At 47.5% G+C, this 17,541-nt stretch overlaps 1 protein-coding gene and 1 long non-coding RNA gene across 2 annotated transcripts; one reads left to right on the forward strand and one right to left on the reverse strand.

Annotated features, from left to right (window-relative positions):
- Nucleotides 1-592: 592 nt before the first annotated feature.
- LOC131512296 (uncharacterized) lies at nucleotides 593-12,109 on the reverse strand. Its single transcript, XR_009262072.1, has 3 exons — nucleotides 11,216-12,109; nucleotides 4,851-5,077; nucleotides 593-4,042 (listed from the first exon to the last, which is right to left on the reverse strand). It is a non-coding gene; the product is annotated as an uncharacterized LOC131512296 (long non-coding RNA).
- AHSG (alpha 2-HS glycoprotein) lies at nucleotides 9,641-16,811 on the forward strand. Its single transcript, XM_058730780.1, has 7 exons — nucleotides 9,641-9,944; nucleotides 12,163-12,273; nucleotides 12,646-12,730; nucleotides 13,102-13,265; nucleotides 14,113-14,214; nucleotides 15,350-15,433; nucleotides 16,089-16,811. Exons 1-7 carry the CDS (start codon nucleotides 9,732-9,734, stop codon nucleotides 16,413-16,415), a joined length of 1,086 nt encoding a protein of 361 aa, XP_058586763.1. The 5' UTR covers nucleotides 9,641-9,731; the 3' UTR covers nucleotides 16,416-16,811.
- The last annotated feature ends 730 nt before the right edge of the window (nucleotides 16,812-17,541 follow it).

Genomic DNA, 17,541 nt, shown 5'->3' on the forward strand with positions numbered 1-17,541 from the left:
CCTCTATTAGTGATTTACAGTGAGTGGACATTGTTTTCTAACAGTGATCGAATGGGGGCGCGTGGGTGACTCGGTTGGTTAAACATCCAACTCTTGATTTCAGCTCAGGTCACAATCTCACAGTTTGTGAGTTCAAGCCCTGCATCGGGCTCTGAGCTGACAGTGAGGACTCCTTGGGATTCTCTCTCTCTCCCTCTCTCTCTGCCCCTCCCAGCTCTCTCTCTCTCTCTTTCTCCAAATAAACATTAAAAGATTAAAAAAAAAAAAAAAACAATGATCAAATGACATAGGTTCAATGACAGCAGTACCGCCTGCCCCCAGGCACTGCTGGCCCTCGTCCTGGCACCCCTAACTGCTGGACACTGCCCTCTCCCGCCTCAGCCATGGTTGTGGGGCACCTAGGGCCACAGTGACTTCTGTGCAGACAGTGGAGGAAGATCTCTTTGCTCTTCTGTGTTACAGGCTGTCAACAGGCATCAAAACAGAAATGCTTGAACTTCCTGAGGTCTTCTGGGGACAGCCTGTCTTCAGTTCTTTCTCATAATAGGGCTTAGATAATGAGTTCAAAGCAGGGCAAGGCAGGAGACAAATCTAAGTAACAGACAATATTTTATTGTTCCCTTTGACCACGGGGGAGGCTTTAGTACCAGGCAGGCCTTCCAGGCCTGGCTCTATTCCAGGGAGGTGGGTTCTGCCCCCGAAGGCCCCCCACCCCCTCTTGCAGATGGTGTCTTGGTGTCTGTCCAGCAGTCTTCAGACACACAGCAACACAGCCTAGGAGGAGGTCGAGGCTCTGGGACCACACAAAACCTCCTAGCCAGCTATGTAGCTCTGTCCCATTTAACTTAAGAGGGGAAGATCCAACTTTTATTTTTTTCCCAACTTTTAGAAACCACGCGACATTTGTTTTGGAAAAGAAAAATCACAATCATACATACATACACATATGAAAAATTAAAGCATGTTGACCAAGCAGCGAACTTTAGTACTTATGCAAATCAAGTTGCAATACAACAGAATGTATATTGGCATTGTCATTCATGATCCATGTGTCAACAGAAATAAAGTTTCAAATGCAAATTTTAGGACAGTAAGCTCGAGGAAGAGACTGTGAGATGTTCAAAAGAAAATTACATTTTTCCTTGCATGTTGTCCTTCATCTGTGTCGCCAGGGTATGACTATAGGTAATTTTCTAAGTGCCAACACCTGCTGGACCACTCTAGGCTTCTGGGTGGGGCAACCCACCACTATGGAATGAAATGGGGGGCCCATGGCCACGTGGGGTAGTGGGCAGAGGACAAGATGTGGACCCTGGTGAGAATTCAGCTTCCAACATCTGCCTGCTATGCAAATCCCTACACAAAATTTGCATTTAAAAGACAGAGAGGAGGCACTTAAGGGGATTCCAGATTGAATTTTTTCCTGGTCTATATTTGATCTATTATTTTACTTACTTAAGTATTTTTTTTAATGTTTCTTTATTTTGAGAGAAAGAGAGTGTGAGCGGGGGTGGGGAGAGCAGAAAGAGAGGGAGAGAAAGAATCCCAAGCACTGACAGTGCAGAGCCTGATGCAGGGCTTGAACCCACAAACCGTAGGATCATAACCTGAGCTGAAATCAAGAGTTGGATGCTCAACCAATTGAACCACCCAGACGCCCCTTATTTAAGTATTTTTATTTTTATTTCAATAGCCATACTTCTTAATTAAGAATTTCTATATGATGGGGCACCTGGGCAGCTTAGTCAGTTGAGGTCTGACTCTTGATTTCAGCTCAGTTTATGATCCCAGGGTCGTGGGATCAAGCCCTGCATCTGGCTCTGTGCTGAGCGTGGAGCCTGCTTAAGATTCTCTCTCTCTCTCTCTCTCTCTCTCTCTCTGCCTCTCTCCCCTGCTCAAGTGCACTCTCCCTCTCTCCAAAACAAAAAAATTATACAATTTTTTTTAAATTTTAAAAAGAGCCCCCATTTATTGATAGTTCACCGTGTACCACCCGAGGTGGAGAATTTGCAAATGTTCTCACTAAATCCTTAGCACATATCTACTAGCCAGGTTTTATTGCCCATATTTCACAGATGAAGAAACTAAGGCATAGCAAGATGAAATCTCTAGTTAGGTCACATAGCTAATAAATAGTGGCACCAGGGGTCAGTTCCGACTCCGAGTGTGGGGCTCCTACTCATGCTAAGCTGCTCCCATTCCTTCCTCCCTACCCATCCCGTCCCTCTCCATCTTACTTACCCTTACCTTCCTGCTAATATGCATCCTCACGCTGCCTCAGTCTCCATTAGAATCTGAGTCCTGGAGGCTCAATTGTTGCTTAATGTGCTGAATGATGTGGCTGCCTGTTGCACAATCCCAGCATGGAAAGAGAAAATTGCCCACATTACCTGCCCTGGCCCTGTGATTGGCACCCTCTCTATTTCAAGCTGTCGCCTTCTAATGTTCTAACAAGAACGCCAGAAGCAATGACGTTCCACATCCCTACATGTTTTCTAGAGATCACGTAACAAGTAGTGAAGACATGCTACCAGCTGAGAGCCTTGTTAGATTCAAGACGAATGGAGACTTGGTCCCCTCTTACTGGTCTTCCACTAACTAGCCTCATACATGTTCCCTCTCCACTTTTAAGAAGTCTAATCTATGGAGAAGAATGTTCTCTCTGTTTTTTAGTCTCATTGTAACTCCTTTTGAGAGTCCAGGTAAGTCTTTGGAAACCAGTAGAAATCCTCCTGTCCTATGAGTGGCAAGTGGCCTATGTCACTATCAACTAATTCCTGAATTGCCCTTCACCTGTGCATGTACAAGTTTGCCTCCACTCAGATCCCTGTGACCCCCAGTGACAAGATGATTCATCCTATTTCTAACCACCGGTGCTAGACTTGCCTATTCAATAAGATGATGAGGTGGTCTCAAAACTAAGACACCTGAGAAGTACCTGAAGAAAGAGATAACAGAGGTCAGAGAAGGGTAGCATGATACAACATGGATATCCCTAAATACCTACAGGCCAACATATAGACCAGAGAATTGACTTAGGCTATGTAGATCTTGAGGGGGAGAATCTGGGCCCATTTGTGAGGTTACAAGGTAGGCAGGTCTTGACTTGATGTGAAGGAAAGAGTGATTTAGCAATAGAATGGACTGCCAGCATGGTGGAGAGATTCCTGTATGTAAATGTCTTCAAGTAAACACCACACACACTGGAGGGGGGCCTCTGAGCTGAGTGGGAAGTTGCCCTAATGCCTCTCGGACAGCAATTGTGCATAGGGGCCCAATCTGCGCTGGGCAGGAGGCAGGTCCTAGGGACACAAGATTAAAAATAACATAGACACTGTTGTCCCATGAGACCCTTTCCAATTCGGGGCATTGTGTTCCTGTGGATTTAACGTCAGCTGAGGGCAGGAACCACAGCTTACACTTTTCTTGTGTGTTTATAATAACCAACATAGTGCTGTACAGCCAGACCCAATGTGACCATCTGAGGACAATCTTCCTTCTTGTCTGAAAGTGCCACTCACCTTGTTTTGAAGACATCAAAAGTTGATTACAGAGACCAGCAGGACAGATGGATGTGATTTTCTACATTGACTCTCATGCTCCTGGAAAACATTTAACCAGAAATAATGTAATGACTTACCTTTTATTTACCTTCTAAACCTGAAGTCAAGATAATTTCAACACCCACTGAGTCATCGCTAAAGTCAATAGGTCAAAGTCTCCTCTGCAAAATTGATTTCCAGGTATTTTCCACTGACTGAAATTATGTGAATAAATTAATTTATTTATTCTTTTAATTGTTAACCAAGCTCAATACATTTTTCTATTTTTTCACCTTTCTTCAACTATAGCACACAGCCATGTTTTCTATTATTAAGAATAATGATTTGCTCACTTAAAGGCAATGCACAGCAGTCAACCTTCTCAGCTTTCTTTGGGCCCTCTGGTCTTTTGGTTTGGGGTTAATAGAGAAAAAAATGATTGGGCTAAATCTAGGCTCCATCGCTGTGTGATGTGGTCAAGTTGCAGAACCTCTCTGAGCCTGTAAAGGAGGAAAGATGAGAATAATAAAGCTCCTGTGGAGTTATGAAGAAAACACAGTGATTTCCACAGAATAAGGAATCACTAACACGAGCTCCGGTGGTGACATTTTCCTGAGGAGGAGCTATTCCAGCCTCAAAAATCCTGATCTCCCCATTCTTTCTTTAACCCTATGGTGGTTCTAGCTTTTGCGAGACTGGACGTTTGCGTGGGTGTCAAGGCCACAGGGAATGGTAAGAACGGTAGGAAGTTTTCCCTCAAACAAAAGATAGTTTCTTTTGTGATCATGAAAAGCTAACCTCAAGGATTACTGTGTTCTTGAGGCAGATTTCACACATAGCATCACCAGCCAGAACGATTAAAGAACTTTCCTTGAAAGAGTAGAAAGATTTCTGTCCTGGGTTTAGATAAGGCCTCTTCTCCAGGGCTGGGACTAAAGTGTGACACAGGAGAGGCCTAGGGTACAACACTGAAGGAGATGCAACCCTGAGGATGAGCGACTCCTTAAATTTTACACCTTCACCCTGGCCCTTGCCCCGCCCTAGTCCAGGATTACTCTTCCCCCATCGATCCCCTCAAATGCAGTTTCTTTTTGGGGTTTAGATCTGCAGATCCAGGTCATGGTTATGGGTGAAGCTTGTGGAACTCTTTCCCCACCCAAAGAAAGGGAGTAATTAATCACCGCTGGTCGCTGTGACTTAATTTTTGCCACGCTGAGTTCAGCCCCACATCTCCCAATTTTAGTGTGTTGGCACTGAGTACAAAGGGCTTTTTCCAAATTATTTCCAGGGCAACTGGTGCTAAGTTACCTTCACAGAAAACCCGATTGGTCCTTGGACAAGGGTAGTTTGTATTCCATTGACCGATGTTTTGGATTAGAGAAATAAATTCCAATCTGTCATCACAAGACAAACATTATGATGATTTTGTATAATAATCTAGAGTTCTTAGCTGATGAGACGTTGCTGGGCCACGTGAGTCAAGGTGAGCTCCTTTACGGCAGATGGTGTCTTCTCATCACTCTACATCCAGGCACCTGACATCACAGATATTGGGTGTTCGATAAACGTTTGTTCCATGCCCATATGAATGAAGAAACACCAGGCTTACCAGAAATTAATACTCGGCCTTCTCTGGGCCGAGGCCCTTTAAGTACCAAAAAAGGGCAGAGCCAGAAATCCAGCCCAGCAATTAAAGCACCAACCCCTGCCACTTCCTCCCTGCGAAAACCAATTGTCCCTCTGCCTGCTGCTGACGTACACTTGTCGTGTTCTGTTGCGTGAGAGAATGGGTTGCTAGCTCTCACCTCAGTTCTCAAAGCGTGACTCGGTATTACACCCCCTTCTAGTTCTATCCTTCCCCTCTGAGGCCTGTGTCTGCTGGCAGGGCCCCGACACAGGCAAACCCCGGCAACTCTGACCCCATGATCCTTCTTCTTGTCTTGGCTCTTGATTGGTAACTATGAATGCAATATCTGCCTTGGATTGGTTCAAATGCATCACTGCCCTGGTGGGGAGCCCTACCAACAACTGCAGAGGACCTGGTGCCATTTTCAGCTGCCATCTTGAGAACCCTGCCATCAGCCACACGGGGGGGCTCCATCCAGCAAGCTCTGCCCAGAGCCCTGCTGCCATGTCTGGCAGGCTGTTGACCTTCTACTGGCCCTTAGGCTCTTGGGCCCGTTCTCCTCAACCAGCTTTCGCAAACCTCTGATAACCTCAGCACACTCAGACATGGCTTAAATGGAAAGAGTATTGTCTTAGTACAGTGATGTGGGCCTTACAGATAAATGCACAGATAAGTAGTTAAAACAATGAGACGAATGACCAGAAAGTGGCGGCGTAAATGCCCATCCCCAATTGGCATGCAAAAATGTTGGAGCCAGGTGGATGAAACGAACCCAAGATCACTTATAAGTGCATGCACCTGGCATGTGAAAACCTTCCCAAGTTTGAAATTTGTGCCATGAGACACAGTGGATACCTGTAGCCCTCCCTTTGACACCCTTGGCTACAAATTTCTTAGAAAACATACCAAGATATCATCTATTTTCATTTTCATTTTCATTGTCAGTAGGTAAATGGCAACACTTCTATCTAAGGAAATTGAAAAAAAAAATCAGGGACCATTTTATTCGGCTTGACTCTAAAGTATTTCAGTTTGTAAGCATTGGGGCGCCTGGGGGGCTCAGTTGGTTGAGCATCCAACTTTGGCTCAGGTCATGATCTCATGGTTCGTGGGTTCAAGCCCCGCATCAAGCTCTGTGCTGACAGCTAGGGGCCTGGAGCCTGTTTCAGATTCTGTGTCTCCCTCGCTCTCTGCCCCTCCCCCACTCGCACTCTGTCTCCCTCTGTCTCAAAAATAAATAAACGTTAAAAAAAATTTAAAGTATTTCAGTGTGTAAGTATTAGACATATGGAGTAGTTGCGATAAAACCAAAGATACTCATAAAATACGTTTAAAAAGGGTTCTGATGATTTTTCCCATTGCTGAGTTCCTGTAAAAGTCAGCATGGAAACAGTAGCCGAGGAAATGAGACAACACCCGACCTGACCTACCAGTCAAATGGTGGAGATATAAATCGGCATGGTCTTTCTAATAGGCAATTTGGGCATAAAAACTGAGAGCTTTAAAATTGTCCAAATTATTTGAACCAGTGATTTCACTGGTTAAGAATCCATCCTGCAAAAAGAACTAGAAAGCCAAAGATTCCTAAATAAAAAAGTTCATTGAAGCTTTCTCTGTGATAGTAATCAACTGAGAACAAAGTAAAAAAATACCCAACAATAAGCGAATGGTTACACTGTGATACACACGATGGAATCACAGGCACTCATTATGTTTTCTAAGTGTGTTTAATGATGTGGGAATATATTCAAATTGTAATGTTAAATGAAAAAATTAAGATAAAGTTCCATATGCACTATGATCTATATTATATTATTATATATAAAATAATTACATATAATTCTTGGCATAGAAAAAAAGAGACAAGATGGAAATGCCCCAAAACATTGCCACTGTTAAAAAAGAAAGAAAGAAAAAGAAACATTGAGCTATGTATCTCTGGATGATGAGATTATGGATGAGTTTTGATAGGATTGATAGGGTGCTAGGTGAGATATTAGTTGCTCTTTATTACATGCTTTCTTTTTCTACCATCAGTGAACCAAACCCATCCCTAGTGCTTTAGAAATTGTCACCCATGGAAGATCTAAGAACCAAGATACCAAAAGAAGTGCTCCAAATGCAAGAAAAAATGATCAAACTGAACATTTTTTTTTCTCCCTCCTCCCCACCCTCAGGTTGGGATGAGAGCTGAACCACCCCCGAACAGCGTGGAAATCCCAAATCAGAGACCCTGAACCTCATTTCAGGGGTGGGAGGCAGGGAAGGGGTGCATGGGTAGCACAAGGAGACATCACATCACGGAAGGAGTCCTGCCTAGCAGGATGGCACCAGAGCAGTGGTGGGGACATGACTGCAGTATCTAGATGGATGGGCTTAAAGGCAGCCTCGGGAAGCCCGCTACACCCTGGGTGGCCTCAATAGCCAAATTTTCCAAAGCTTAAAGAAGGGGGTAGTACTTAGCTGAAAAAAGGCCTCTGGTTTAGGAAGGGTCCCAGGGCAGAGACAAAGGGACGCCTGATCACAGGATGCAGGAGGGACATCTTGCTAAGGACGAGATGAGGCCAGCAGGACATTAGCTAGCTCGTGGGTGGACAGGCCAGCTGGCTGTGCCTGAGGACCAGATGAGATGGGTCACCTGGCCGAAGGGGCCAGCGCAGACCCTTACAGCACAGGCAAAGGTGGACACCCCTCTCTGCCCTTAACTAAAGGGTATTGTATAAGTCTGCCCCTCCCGACTCAGGCTTCCTCCTAACCCCGGGGGGCCAGAAGCAGCATAAGGGGCAAACCTAAATGGGACTGGGCTGCAACTAAGCAGCTGAGAAATAAGGCCACCTATAACTGACCGGGTTAAATTTCACAAAAGGGGGCTCAGACTCAGAAATTCCAGTGTGTGTGTGTGTGGGGGGGGGGGATACATTTAGATTTTATACACTCGAGCTTCTGACATATGAACTACGTACTCACTGCATATATTTTTCTGGCTTCCCAGTTTTTAGTGATGGCCGCATTTTGTATCTTGAAAGATTATTGAAAAGAAAAGCACTGCGCCCACACAGAGGTGCTCATGAGTCAAAGCCCTGAAGGAAATAGGGCAGAAGGTGGATGAAAGGTCACCCTTGGTCCTGAGGATCAACTTGCCAGATGACCAGAGCTTGTGTTGTGTCTCTAAGAGCCAGGACGCCGTTCTCGGAGAGAACATGGAGTCCCGACCACAGCTTCTGAGCGTTTGTCATGAAGATTCTACAGGATGGTGTGAGCACTTGGGAGGGAGTGTGCCAAAAGTCCTTACGGTTGCCTTCTTGGCCATGTCATATATCCCCCTTACTTACCTCCAAGCTCCCAGAAAATTGATATGGATAAGCTTCCTTGTAGAAGGTCTCCTTCTTTTTTTTTTCCCCCCAAGAAAATGAAGTGTTGTCCTCTGAAACACTACTCAGACAACTGGGTAAATCTGTCTACCACATAATGGTGACCTCTAAATATGTGAAGAACAGGTAGGTCTTCATGTTAGGGCTTCTTTGCTCCAGGCTAAACCCAGACAGGTCTCTCTGCGATATTTTCCAAGCCTCTCACTGCCGTGCCCACCCTCCACTGGGATTGGCAAGGGCCACTTACGAGCAGGGCCTGGAACACACACTGTGGCCCTGGGCTCTGGCCATCAGGACCTTAATTTGGCTAAGGCTGCGAAGGGCATCATGGAAGTGTTTGTATTCTTAGCTGCCCCCAAAGCAGCTCAGCCTGCAGCGTGGGACTCAAGCCCAGAGCTTGGCCAAGGAAGTTTCTGTTAGACCAGGGCTCCCCTCCTCACACTTGTGAACTGGCCGAGGCGCCAATGGCATCCAGCTACCCAGGGCCCAGGCCGTGCGTTCTGAAAGGGCAGCCCACCCCGCCCTGCTGCAGGGAACCCTCCTCTCACCCCTGTTCCACACTTCAGGCAGAAATCTTTCCCTTCCTCCCTTCTTTTCTTCAAGGACCTTACCCAAGGTCTCAGCATCTCCCAAAGCTCTCCCTGCTCACTCTAGATCACCTGTATCTTTGCTACATCTGTGGGCCTCGTTCTCCCTCCAGGAGGAGATAAGTCTCTTTCATATTAGACGACTTTATCACTTTGCTGCCGGGCCCTACTTTCCCCTCACGGGCCCCATGCCGTGCTCAGATCTCAGTAGAGGGCACTTCCTCTGCTGAACCCACAGTACTCCAGGGCTGGCTGTGCCGGCCCCTCCTCACCTTGCCTTGGTGCACACCTCCTCCCCTCTGTGTTCCAAGCTGACTCCGGAGCATCTCCCCACCCCCTTCCCCCAGCAGCATTGACTTTGGCAGATTTCTTGGGGACCAGAGATGTCCTAACCTGTTTGCTTTTCCGGGGCTGATGTTTGCAAGGGTTTACTTGGAACCAGAACAGAAATCATCCCACGTCCTTATGCAATTCCCCCGGCAGGTTCTGACAGATAAATAAAGCCTTTGGCCCTCCATTGGTCTACTTTTCAGAGCAGAGCCCCTGGGTTGGTCCTGAGGCTTCCAGCCATCTGCCCACCTGCTAGGGTCCCTCTGGAGCAGCCATGAAGTCCCTCGCCCTGCTCCTTTGCCTTGCTCAGCTCTGGGGCTGCCATGCTGCCCCGCATATACCAGGTCTGGTTTATAGGGAACTGGACTGTGATGACCCAGAAACAGAGCAAGCAGCCCTGGTGGCCGTGGACTACATAAATAACCACGTTCTTCAGGGCTACAAGCACACCTTGAACCAGATTGACAAAGTGAAGGTGTGGCCTCGGGTAAGTGAGCCTTCTGTGTCTGAGCCGAAAGAACCCATGTATGGAGCTCAGCTGGGAGTCTCAAAGATCACATCTCCCAACACAATGAAACTGCAGAGGGTCAAACTCTCTGATTTCTTCTCAGGAGTGGGGGAGGGGGCAAGTGGGGGAGCGAGACATTCTGAGCTGTGGTCATGGGTCTCAGAGGGTGCTGGATGGGGGTGAGGAGGTGTGTGGGACAAGAAGGGCTTCGAGGAATATTTTGAACAGCACATGTAGAAAGTGCGGCTTGCCAGAAAATTCGATGCACAAGATGCAGGATTTTGGCTGATTGGAAATCACTTCTCTTTCTTTGCTTCGGTTTCTCTGGATGAAGACTGACAATGAATGAAACTAGCATTTGACAGCCATCTACTGTGCGCCAGGCCCCTTCCCATACACGATCTCCTTACTCCCTCCCAGCCCCCCATCCTGTGTGGTAGGTATTGTCCTTGTCTTACATGAGAGAAACCCGAGCCTCTGACAGTAGGGCATTTTGTTGTTGTTCAGGATCATATAACTTGTAAACATTGGGCTGGGATTTGATTCTGAACCCATGTTCCTTCCTCTACATGAGTTACCTCCCAAAGAGAGGTGCCCACCTCTCAGAAAGAAATCTTGGCACGAATGGCGTTTACCTCTTTACAAGCTAGGCAAGTAATCGATGCAGTCTGAAGCCAGTGACAATAAAGATTAAGCTGGAAAATATGGCTTGTGGAACAGTCGAGAGATTTGGGGCAATGGGGAAAAGGTATATGTCTACTGCCTATTTTGAATTAGATTTTATATCTGATGAAGGATGATTCTTGCAGCAAACAATTGAATACAAGCCTTTCACGGGCAAGAACCAGTGTCACGTGCCATGAGAGATATTAAGCTGAACCATAAGAAATTTCTACTTTTGTATATTAAAACCAGTCAAATATTGGCATTTTAATGGTTCAGCCTAACATAAAAGTGAGAAAGACATAGCGCCTACAAGATATTTACAACCCAAAGGAGGGAATAAAGTAAGTATCTGGATGTCGGGACTAACCTCTGATCTCACGGTGGGACAAATATTTGACATCAGGATGGATTTTAGGAGGGCTGCAAATGTACTGACGCCCAGTGGTGGTTCAGAGGAAACACCCATGAGGTCAGGGGAAATAACACACAACATAAGCATTTGAGGGAAAAGTAAGGAACGGAGGTTGCAATCTTCACTAAAGGCAGAGCTTGACAGGTGCTTTCCTAGAGAAACCCAGGAGTACCTGCTTCTATTCCTGCAGCTGCGAGTGTCTTCAGGACGTTTAATTTGGGCACATCTGCACATCATAAAACACAGCTTCTCCTTGGCAAAGAGATCCCTAGGTTTCAGGTAGTAGCGAGTCAGGCAGAACTAAATGAGAGGCAATCAGAGCTGGGCTAAAAGAAAAAAAAAAAACATACTTGTATATTCTGGATTTTCCAGCCTTTGCAGAAAGGATACAGAAACAGATGAACTGGCAAGAATAACCACAAGGAGTTTCAGGGCTCCCCTATCTGCCTTCCTTGCTATTCCTTCTAGACGGTACCACCAACTCACAGCTTCCGCAGTCTCAGAGGGAGGCTCGCGCTTCCCCTTCGTCTCCAGCAGGGGACAGTAGAGGGCAGCAACTAGGCAAGCCCAATGACAAACCGCCAAGGACAATTTTTCCTTTAGGAAGGAAAAGAAAATGGAGAAGGAGGGAAATTAGATGATGAGAGGGAAAGCAGAAAGAAGCAGAGGGAGGGATGGAGCAGATACAGGAGAGACCATTAAGGTAAGATATTATCCTACACCACCTTTGCCACTGGATTGAGAAAAAACGAAAGCTGATTTTTTTCAAAGCGCCGATCGAAGCGTGAAATTTTCAAAGCGAAGTATCAGTGCTCACGTTAGCTTCCAAGTAGAGCTCAGGGTGATGACTGTGGTTCCATCAACCCGTCCAAGGCCACGGTCCCTTCTTCCTTGCAAACACCGTCTGAGCTCGCACAGCCGACAGAAGTAGACCTGAGAAGCCCTGGTCCCTGTCCTGCCCACAGGCCAGGTCAGAGCTCGGTGGAGGTGCAGACTAACAGTAGCAATGACCTGTCCCTCGCCTCTACAACAGGCGTTACTTCCAGCCCGCTGGGTGCTCACGCTCTCGCCCACGCAACGGGATCAGGCTGCTCACTGCTTCATTCTGTGTCTCCGCAGCGGCCAATGGGGGAGGTGTTTGAGCTCGAATTAGACATGCTGGAAACCACGTGCTACATACGGGACCCCACCCCCGTGGAAAACTGCACCGTGAGACAACTGATGGAGCATGTGAGTGCCCCGTTTAGAGTGACTGCAGGTGGTGCCCCAGCCAGGTCCCTGGTGGTTCTGCAAAGTGCAGGCCCCGTGTTGCCCAGCTCCCCAGCCTGCCTTCATGGCTAGCCAGCGTGCAGTCGCTAAAATTACCATTGGATGCTGCCTTCCCTGGGGCTGATTTTTACAACAGTTCAGCCCTCTTGTTGTAGCCCTTCCCCCACACCAGTGAACACCGTATGTCAGGGTCACCCGGTCAAGGCGATTTCATGAGGCTCATCTTTGACAACCACGTCTGAGGGAGCGCCCCACACCCCAGCCCCGGGATCCCAGTGGAAAATGAAAGGCCAGCCCTCCTTCTGAGGCTTCACTGTGGGTTTATTTCTCCAGGCTGTGGAAGGGGACTGTGATTTCCAGGTGCTGAAACAGGATGGCCAGTTTACCGTGTTGTTTGCAAAATGTGATTCCAGTCCAGGTAGAGATGATGATGATGATGATTGTTCTTATTTTTACCTTGTGGAGTGAGGAAAGGACCTGCGTTGTTTTCAGTGTAACTAGTTTGAGCTTCCTTGTTGGTGAGGAAAAGAAGGGGCCAAATCTCCTGGGATCTGGAATTGTAAAACTGTTTTTTTAAGGAGCTGTTGTCACTGGAGGTGGAAATTGCCCCTTGGCGAGAGGGGCTCCTGCTGAAATGTCAGCATGACAGGAGCCACCTGAAGGTTTAGTAAGAAGCAGAGAAAACACCTGAAGCCATTTGGAGCATGTCCTAGGCCTTGCAAAATAAGCAGAGCTGGGGTGAACGCTTTGGAGAATTACAACCCAGATTCGATTTCTCTCTGGGCCTAGACTCTGCGGAGGACGTGCTCAAGGTGTGCCCACAGTGCCCCCTGCTGGCCCCGCTGAACGACACCAAGGTAGTGCACGCAGTAGAGGTTGCCCTGACCGCGTTCAACACTCAGAGCAATGGCTCCTATTTTCAGCTTGTGGAAGTCTCCCGGGCTCAACTTGTGGTAAGACTGAGGCCCTCGGACAGACGGGGTGGTTTGGTGGCACTTGAATGTAGGTGGTGAAACAGCGGGGAGGGACGGAGCAGGTGCAGAGGCAGTGACAGGAAGGCAAGGTGGGTGGTGAGAAAAAGGAGAGAAAGTATCCTTAGGAGTATGAGCGATATGAGGACACCGGGTGTCCCGAGGACCCAAAGAACCCTCGGTACGTCACCCCTGCTGAGTCACTCTGACAGCCGCTGTCTGCCCTGGCTTCCTCAATACTAGCTAACACCAGGGCTCGCTGTGCAGCGAGTGGGAGTTTCGACATTATCCAGAAGCACTCGCTCTAAATTCCCAGGGCGCCACGTCTTTATCACGCCTGGCCACCCATCAGCCACGGCCCTCTCCTAGCTGAGACTTAGAAAGGTGGGCATGTAGTGGCAGGATCCCACAATGCCTTTTGGATCATGGAAACACACTGAACCACGCAGTGGACCGTTCAGCACACCGGAGCGCCACAGAATTCTGGTATTTGAGAAATGTGGCCTCCCGGCTGCCAGCCGTGGCATCCTTGGCAATACATGACAGGTATAGGTGGGGAGGCTAATTAACCGGAATCTGTGGTTCTCCCAACACCCCCACCCCAGACTACACCAAATAGCGTTATTTTAGCAGTGTGAGCGTCCCACGGTAACCGTCCTGGGTAAGCCACCGGGGCCATGTTTCCCGGCCACGCGGTGGGGTCTACGCCAATGTTGTTCCCGGGAGTGTGCAACCGCATAGCCCTGGCTGCTTCCCTCCGGCCTCTCCTTCCCTGCCTTTTCTGGTTGAGTCACGTGGCCTCACATGCATTTTCATTTGTTCCCATCAGCCTCTTCCGCCTTCCACGTACGTGGAGTTTGCGGTGGCTGCCACTGACTGTGTTGCTGCAGAGGTCACGGATCCAGCTAAGTGCAACCTGCTGGCAGAAAAGGTGAGCAGGCCGGGGGCCCGGGGATGGCCGAACTGGTTGTAGCACAGAGGATCCTGGGAGCAATTGGTGTTGGGGGGCTGGGGAGAAAGAGGTCACAGTGAAGAATACCCGCTCCCTGGGGGGCTGGGTCATGCCAGGCCCTCCTCTGTAACGTGGCCTTCCCCCTCACCAGCTGTCATCAAGTCATCTCACCCACTGGAGGTCCCTGGAGGTAGGAGAAAGGCAGAGGCTGTTTCCTAATGAGGCCGGGTCATGCCCAGCTGCCAGGAGTGTGTTGTAGATTTTCTAGATACACCTCTGATACACCTTTCAAGTCCACAATGCGGTAATGTCCACCTCTAGGAATTTATCGTAAAGAGATCACCAGAGATGTTCGCCAGGAATAGACCTAAAAAGATGATTCATCACGGATTCAAAATGACCCCCAAAAGACTCAAATGTCCAACAGGAGGGGATCATAGAACAACATGTAAATAGAAAATTATACAGATCTTAAAAAAATACGTTTTGAAAGAATAATGAATGATAGAAGAAAGTGTTATTATAGTGAGTGAAAAACGGGAGACAAAATGACATAGTCACAATGATCCTAATTTTTTAAAGTTTATTTATTTATTTTGAGAGAGAAAGAGAGAGAGAGAGTGGAGGAAGGACAGAGAGAGAGAGACGGAGAGAGAATCCCAAGCGTTGACTGTGCAGGGCCTGACGCAGGGCTCAATCCCACGAACTGTGAGATCATGCCCTGGGCATGATCTGGAAATCAAGAGTCAGATGCTTAACCTACCGAGCCGTTCAGGCGCTTCACAATGATCCTAATTTTTAAGTGATTTTTTAATATATCTAAAAATAAGTAGAGAATACATATATGTTAACAGAAGTTCTCCTGGGTCACCACTCCTTCTGGGATTACGGGTGATCTCTTACAATCTCAGAGCATACCTGTATTTCCAACCTTCTGCTTAGAGTTACGTACTGCCTATCTTCTAGAGACAGAAACTAGACTACTTCAGGGGAAAAAATGTTAAAAGATTAAGCATTAGTTGTTTCCCCTCTGACTTGGAGTGTCAGTGAAACTTGGGGGGAGAAAATCCGCTTTTTAAGCCAGTTCCAATAGCTTCTCTCTTTCTTTGGGCAGCAATATGGCTTCTGTAAGGCAACACTCACTGAGAAGGTGGGTGGGGAAGATGTTGCAGTGACCTGCACCGTGTTCCAGACACAGGTAAGGGCATCATGGATATACCTGCCCTCATCTTCAGAATACAGTGATGCCTTAACAGTTACGCAGTGTGTTAGTAATTACAGGGCATTTGCTGCCCTGCCCTTCTGAGCCCCACAGTATAAGTAGCTGTGGGGTATATGTAATCATCAACAAATGAAAGCGTGTTTTAGCCACGCCTCCCCCTCCCAGGAGCTAGTGGCTGCAGGGTAGAGCCCATCCTAGGTAGCGGTTGACACATGAGCCTTTCTATTTGCAGGGGGTGGGGGTGGTATTCTGAGCCGGACAGAAGAGGTGGCCAGATATGCCTGGAAGCTCCCAGTGGCTGCAGGTGTAGATGATAAGGAGGGGGACACCACTGGGAAAAGCTGTAAGGCAGGATGCTTTTGCTTGTGGGGTGGATGTGTGAGTCCACTGATCCCAAGATAATTGGTGAGAAAGGGGCTGGCTACCAGAGGCCAGTTACCTCTCCCTTGTGGCCCTGATGACAATCCTTTGCCCCTAGGTAGTTCTTTTTTTTTTTTTTTTTTTTTGCCAGATTCCTTGCAAATGAAAATTATTACTTTGAGAGAATTGGGTGGGATTCCATCCAGAAGCGTGGGGGGCCTTGCTTGGGAGGAGAAAGGTAGCTAACATATAGAAATGGTCCTCTCTCCAGCCTGTGCTCCCGCAACCCCAACCAGATGGCACTGAAGCGTCCCCTGTGGCAGACTCAGCTGTACCTGCACCTCCTCCGGCTGACCCCCCTGCAGCTGCCCTGGTGGTGGGACCTGTGGTGGTGGCAGCCCCCCAGGCACCCCTGCCGGGACACCGGACCCACTACGACTTGCGCCATTCCTTCATGGGTGTGGCCTCAGTGGAGTCAGCCTCAGGAGAAGCATTCCACGTGGGCAAAGTACCCAACGTGGCGCAGCCTAGCGTTCCTGTCGCTGCTGGTCCAGTGGTCCGTCCTTGCCCAGGGAGAATCAGACACTTCAAGATCTAGATGTCAGAGATGAAAAGATTTGGCCCAGGAACATAGCCACCATTATTGTCCAAGTCTGGGTATGGGTGGGGCCTCGTTTGCTATCAAAGCAGGTGCTACACTGGTCTAGATGAATATCAAGTCTTCAATCCCAACTCCTCTTCATTTTTCAGAGGATGGAAGTGGGGGCGGGGGGGAGGGGGTGGTGGCAGTTCTGTGTCATGGAAGGTATAAGGCTGGCAACTTGATCGTCATTGTTTTGACGCTTGGCCACTACCATTGTGTTCTCTGCCTTCTTTGACCTCACAAAAATGATTGAAACTGTGACTTTGAGAGGTGCTCTTGTCAGCCTAATATTAGCTTATAAATAAAAGTGACTGAAGGACCTTCCTTATTAGAGAAGGTTCTAAGCTGAAATGTGGTCATGATTATTGCCTATTCCCTCCAGGCTCACATGTGTGGTCTGTCTTCAAAACAAACACATCATGAATGTCCCTAAGCAAAATCAAAATGAAAACAGAAATAAAATGGAACAAAAATCAGCCATATTACTATGCACAAGAAAAATGATGAGACCAGGATCTGCTCACAGGTCATAGAACATGCTCATTTCCTTATGAGAAAATCATTCTTTTCATTTCATAAGAGTCAGAAAATGTTGCTAAAGGAGGACCCAGAGCCTGAACTTTGTACAAACCAACTATTGGTTTTCCCCAATATCCAGGTAAGGGGTGATCTGCAATTAACACAGGAGCCTCACTTTAAACATATCTCTTCATTATTTATTTATTTTTTTTGAGAGAGAGAGAAAAGGAGAAAGCACACACAAGCAGGGGAATGGAAGAAGGAAAGGGAGAGAGAGAATCTTAAGCAGGCTCCATGCTGAGCACAGAGCTTGACATGAGGCTGAAACTCATGACTGAGATCATGACCTGACCCGAAATCAAGAGTCAGACGCTTAACCAACTGAGCCACCCAGGCTCCCCTATCTCTTCATTTATGTTTAAAATAACTGTTGATGGTACTGTATCCACTTCATTCTGTGATAGAGGACTGGTCTTTCGAGCCAATCCATTCTAAGACTTCAAGTTAAAGCTCTGGTTTATAGTATGAATACAGGAGGGATACCTGGACAGGTAAATCCAGT

This window comes from Neofelis nebulosa, chromosome 5, assembly GCF_028018385.1.
Source record: "Neofelis nebulosa isolate mNeoNeb1 chromosome 5, mNeoNeb1.pri, whole genome shotgun sequence".
Taxonomy (NCBI): Eukaryota; Metazoa; Chordata; class Mammalia; order Carnivora; family Felidae; genus Neofelis; species Neofelis nebulosa.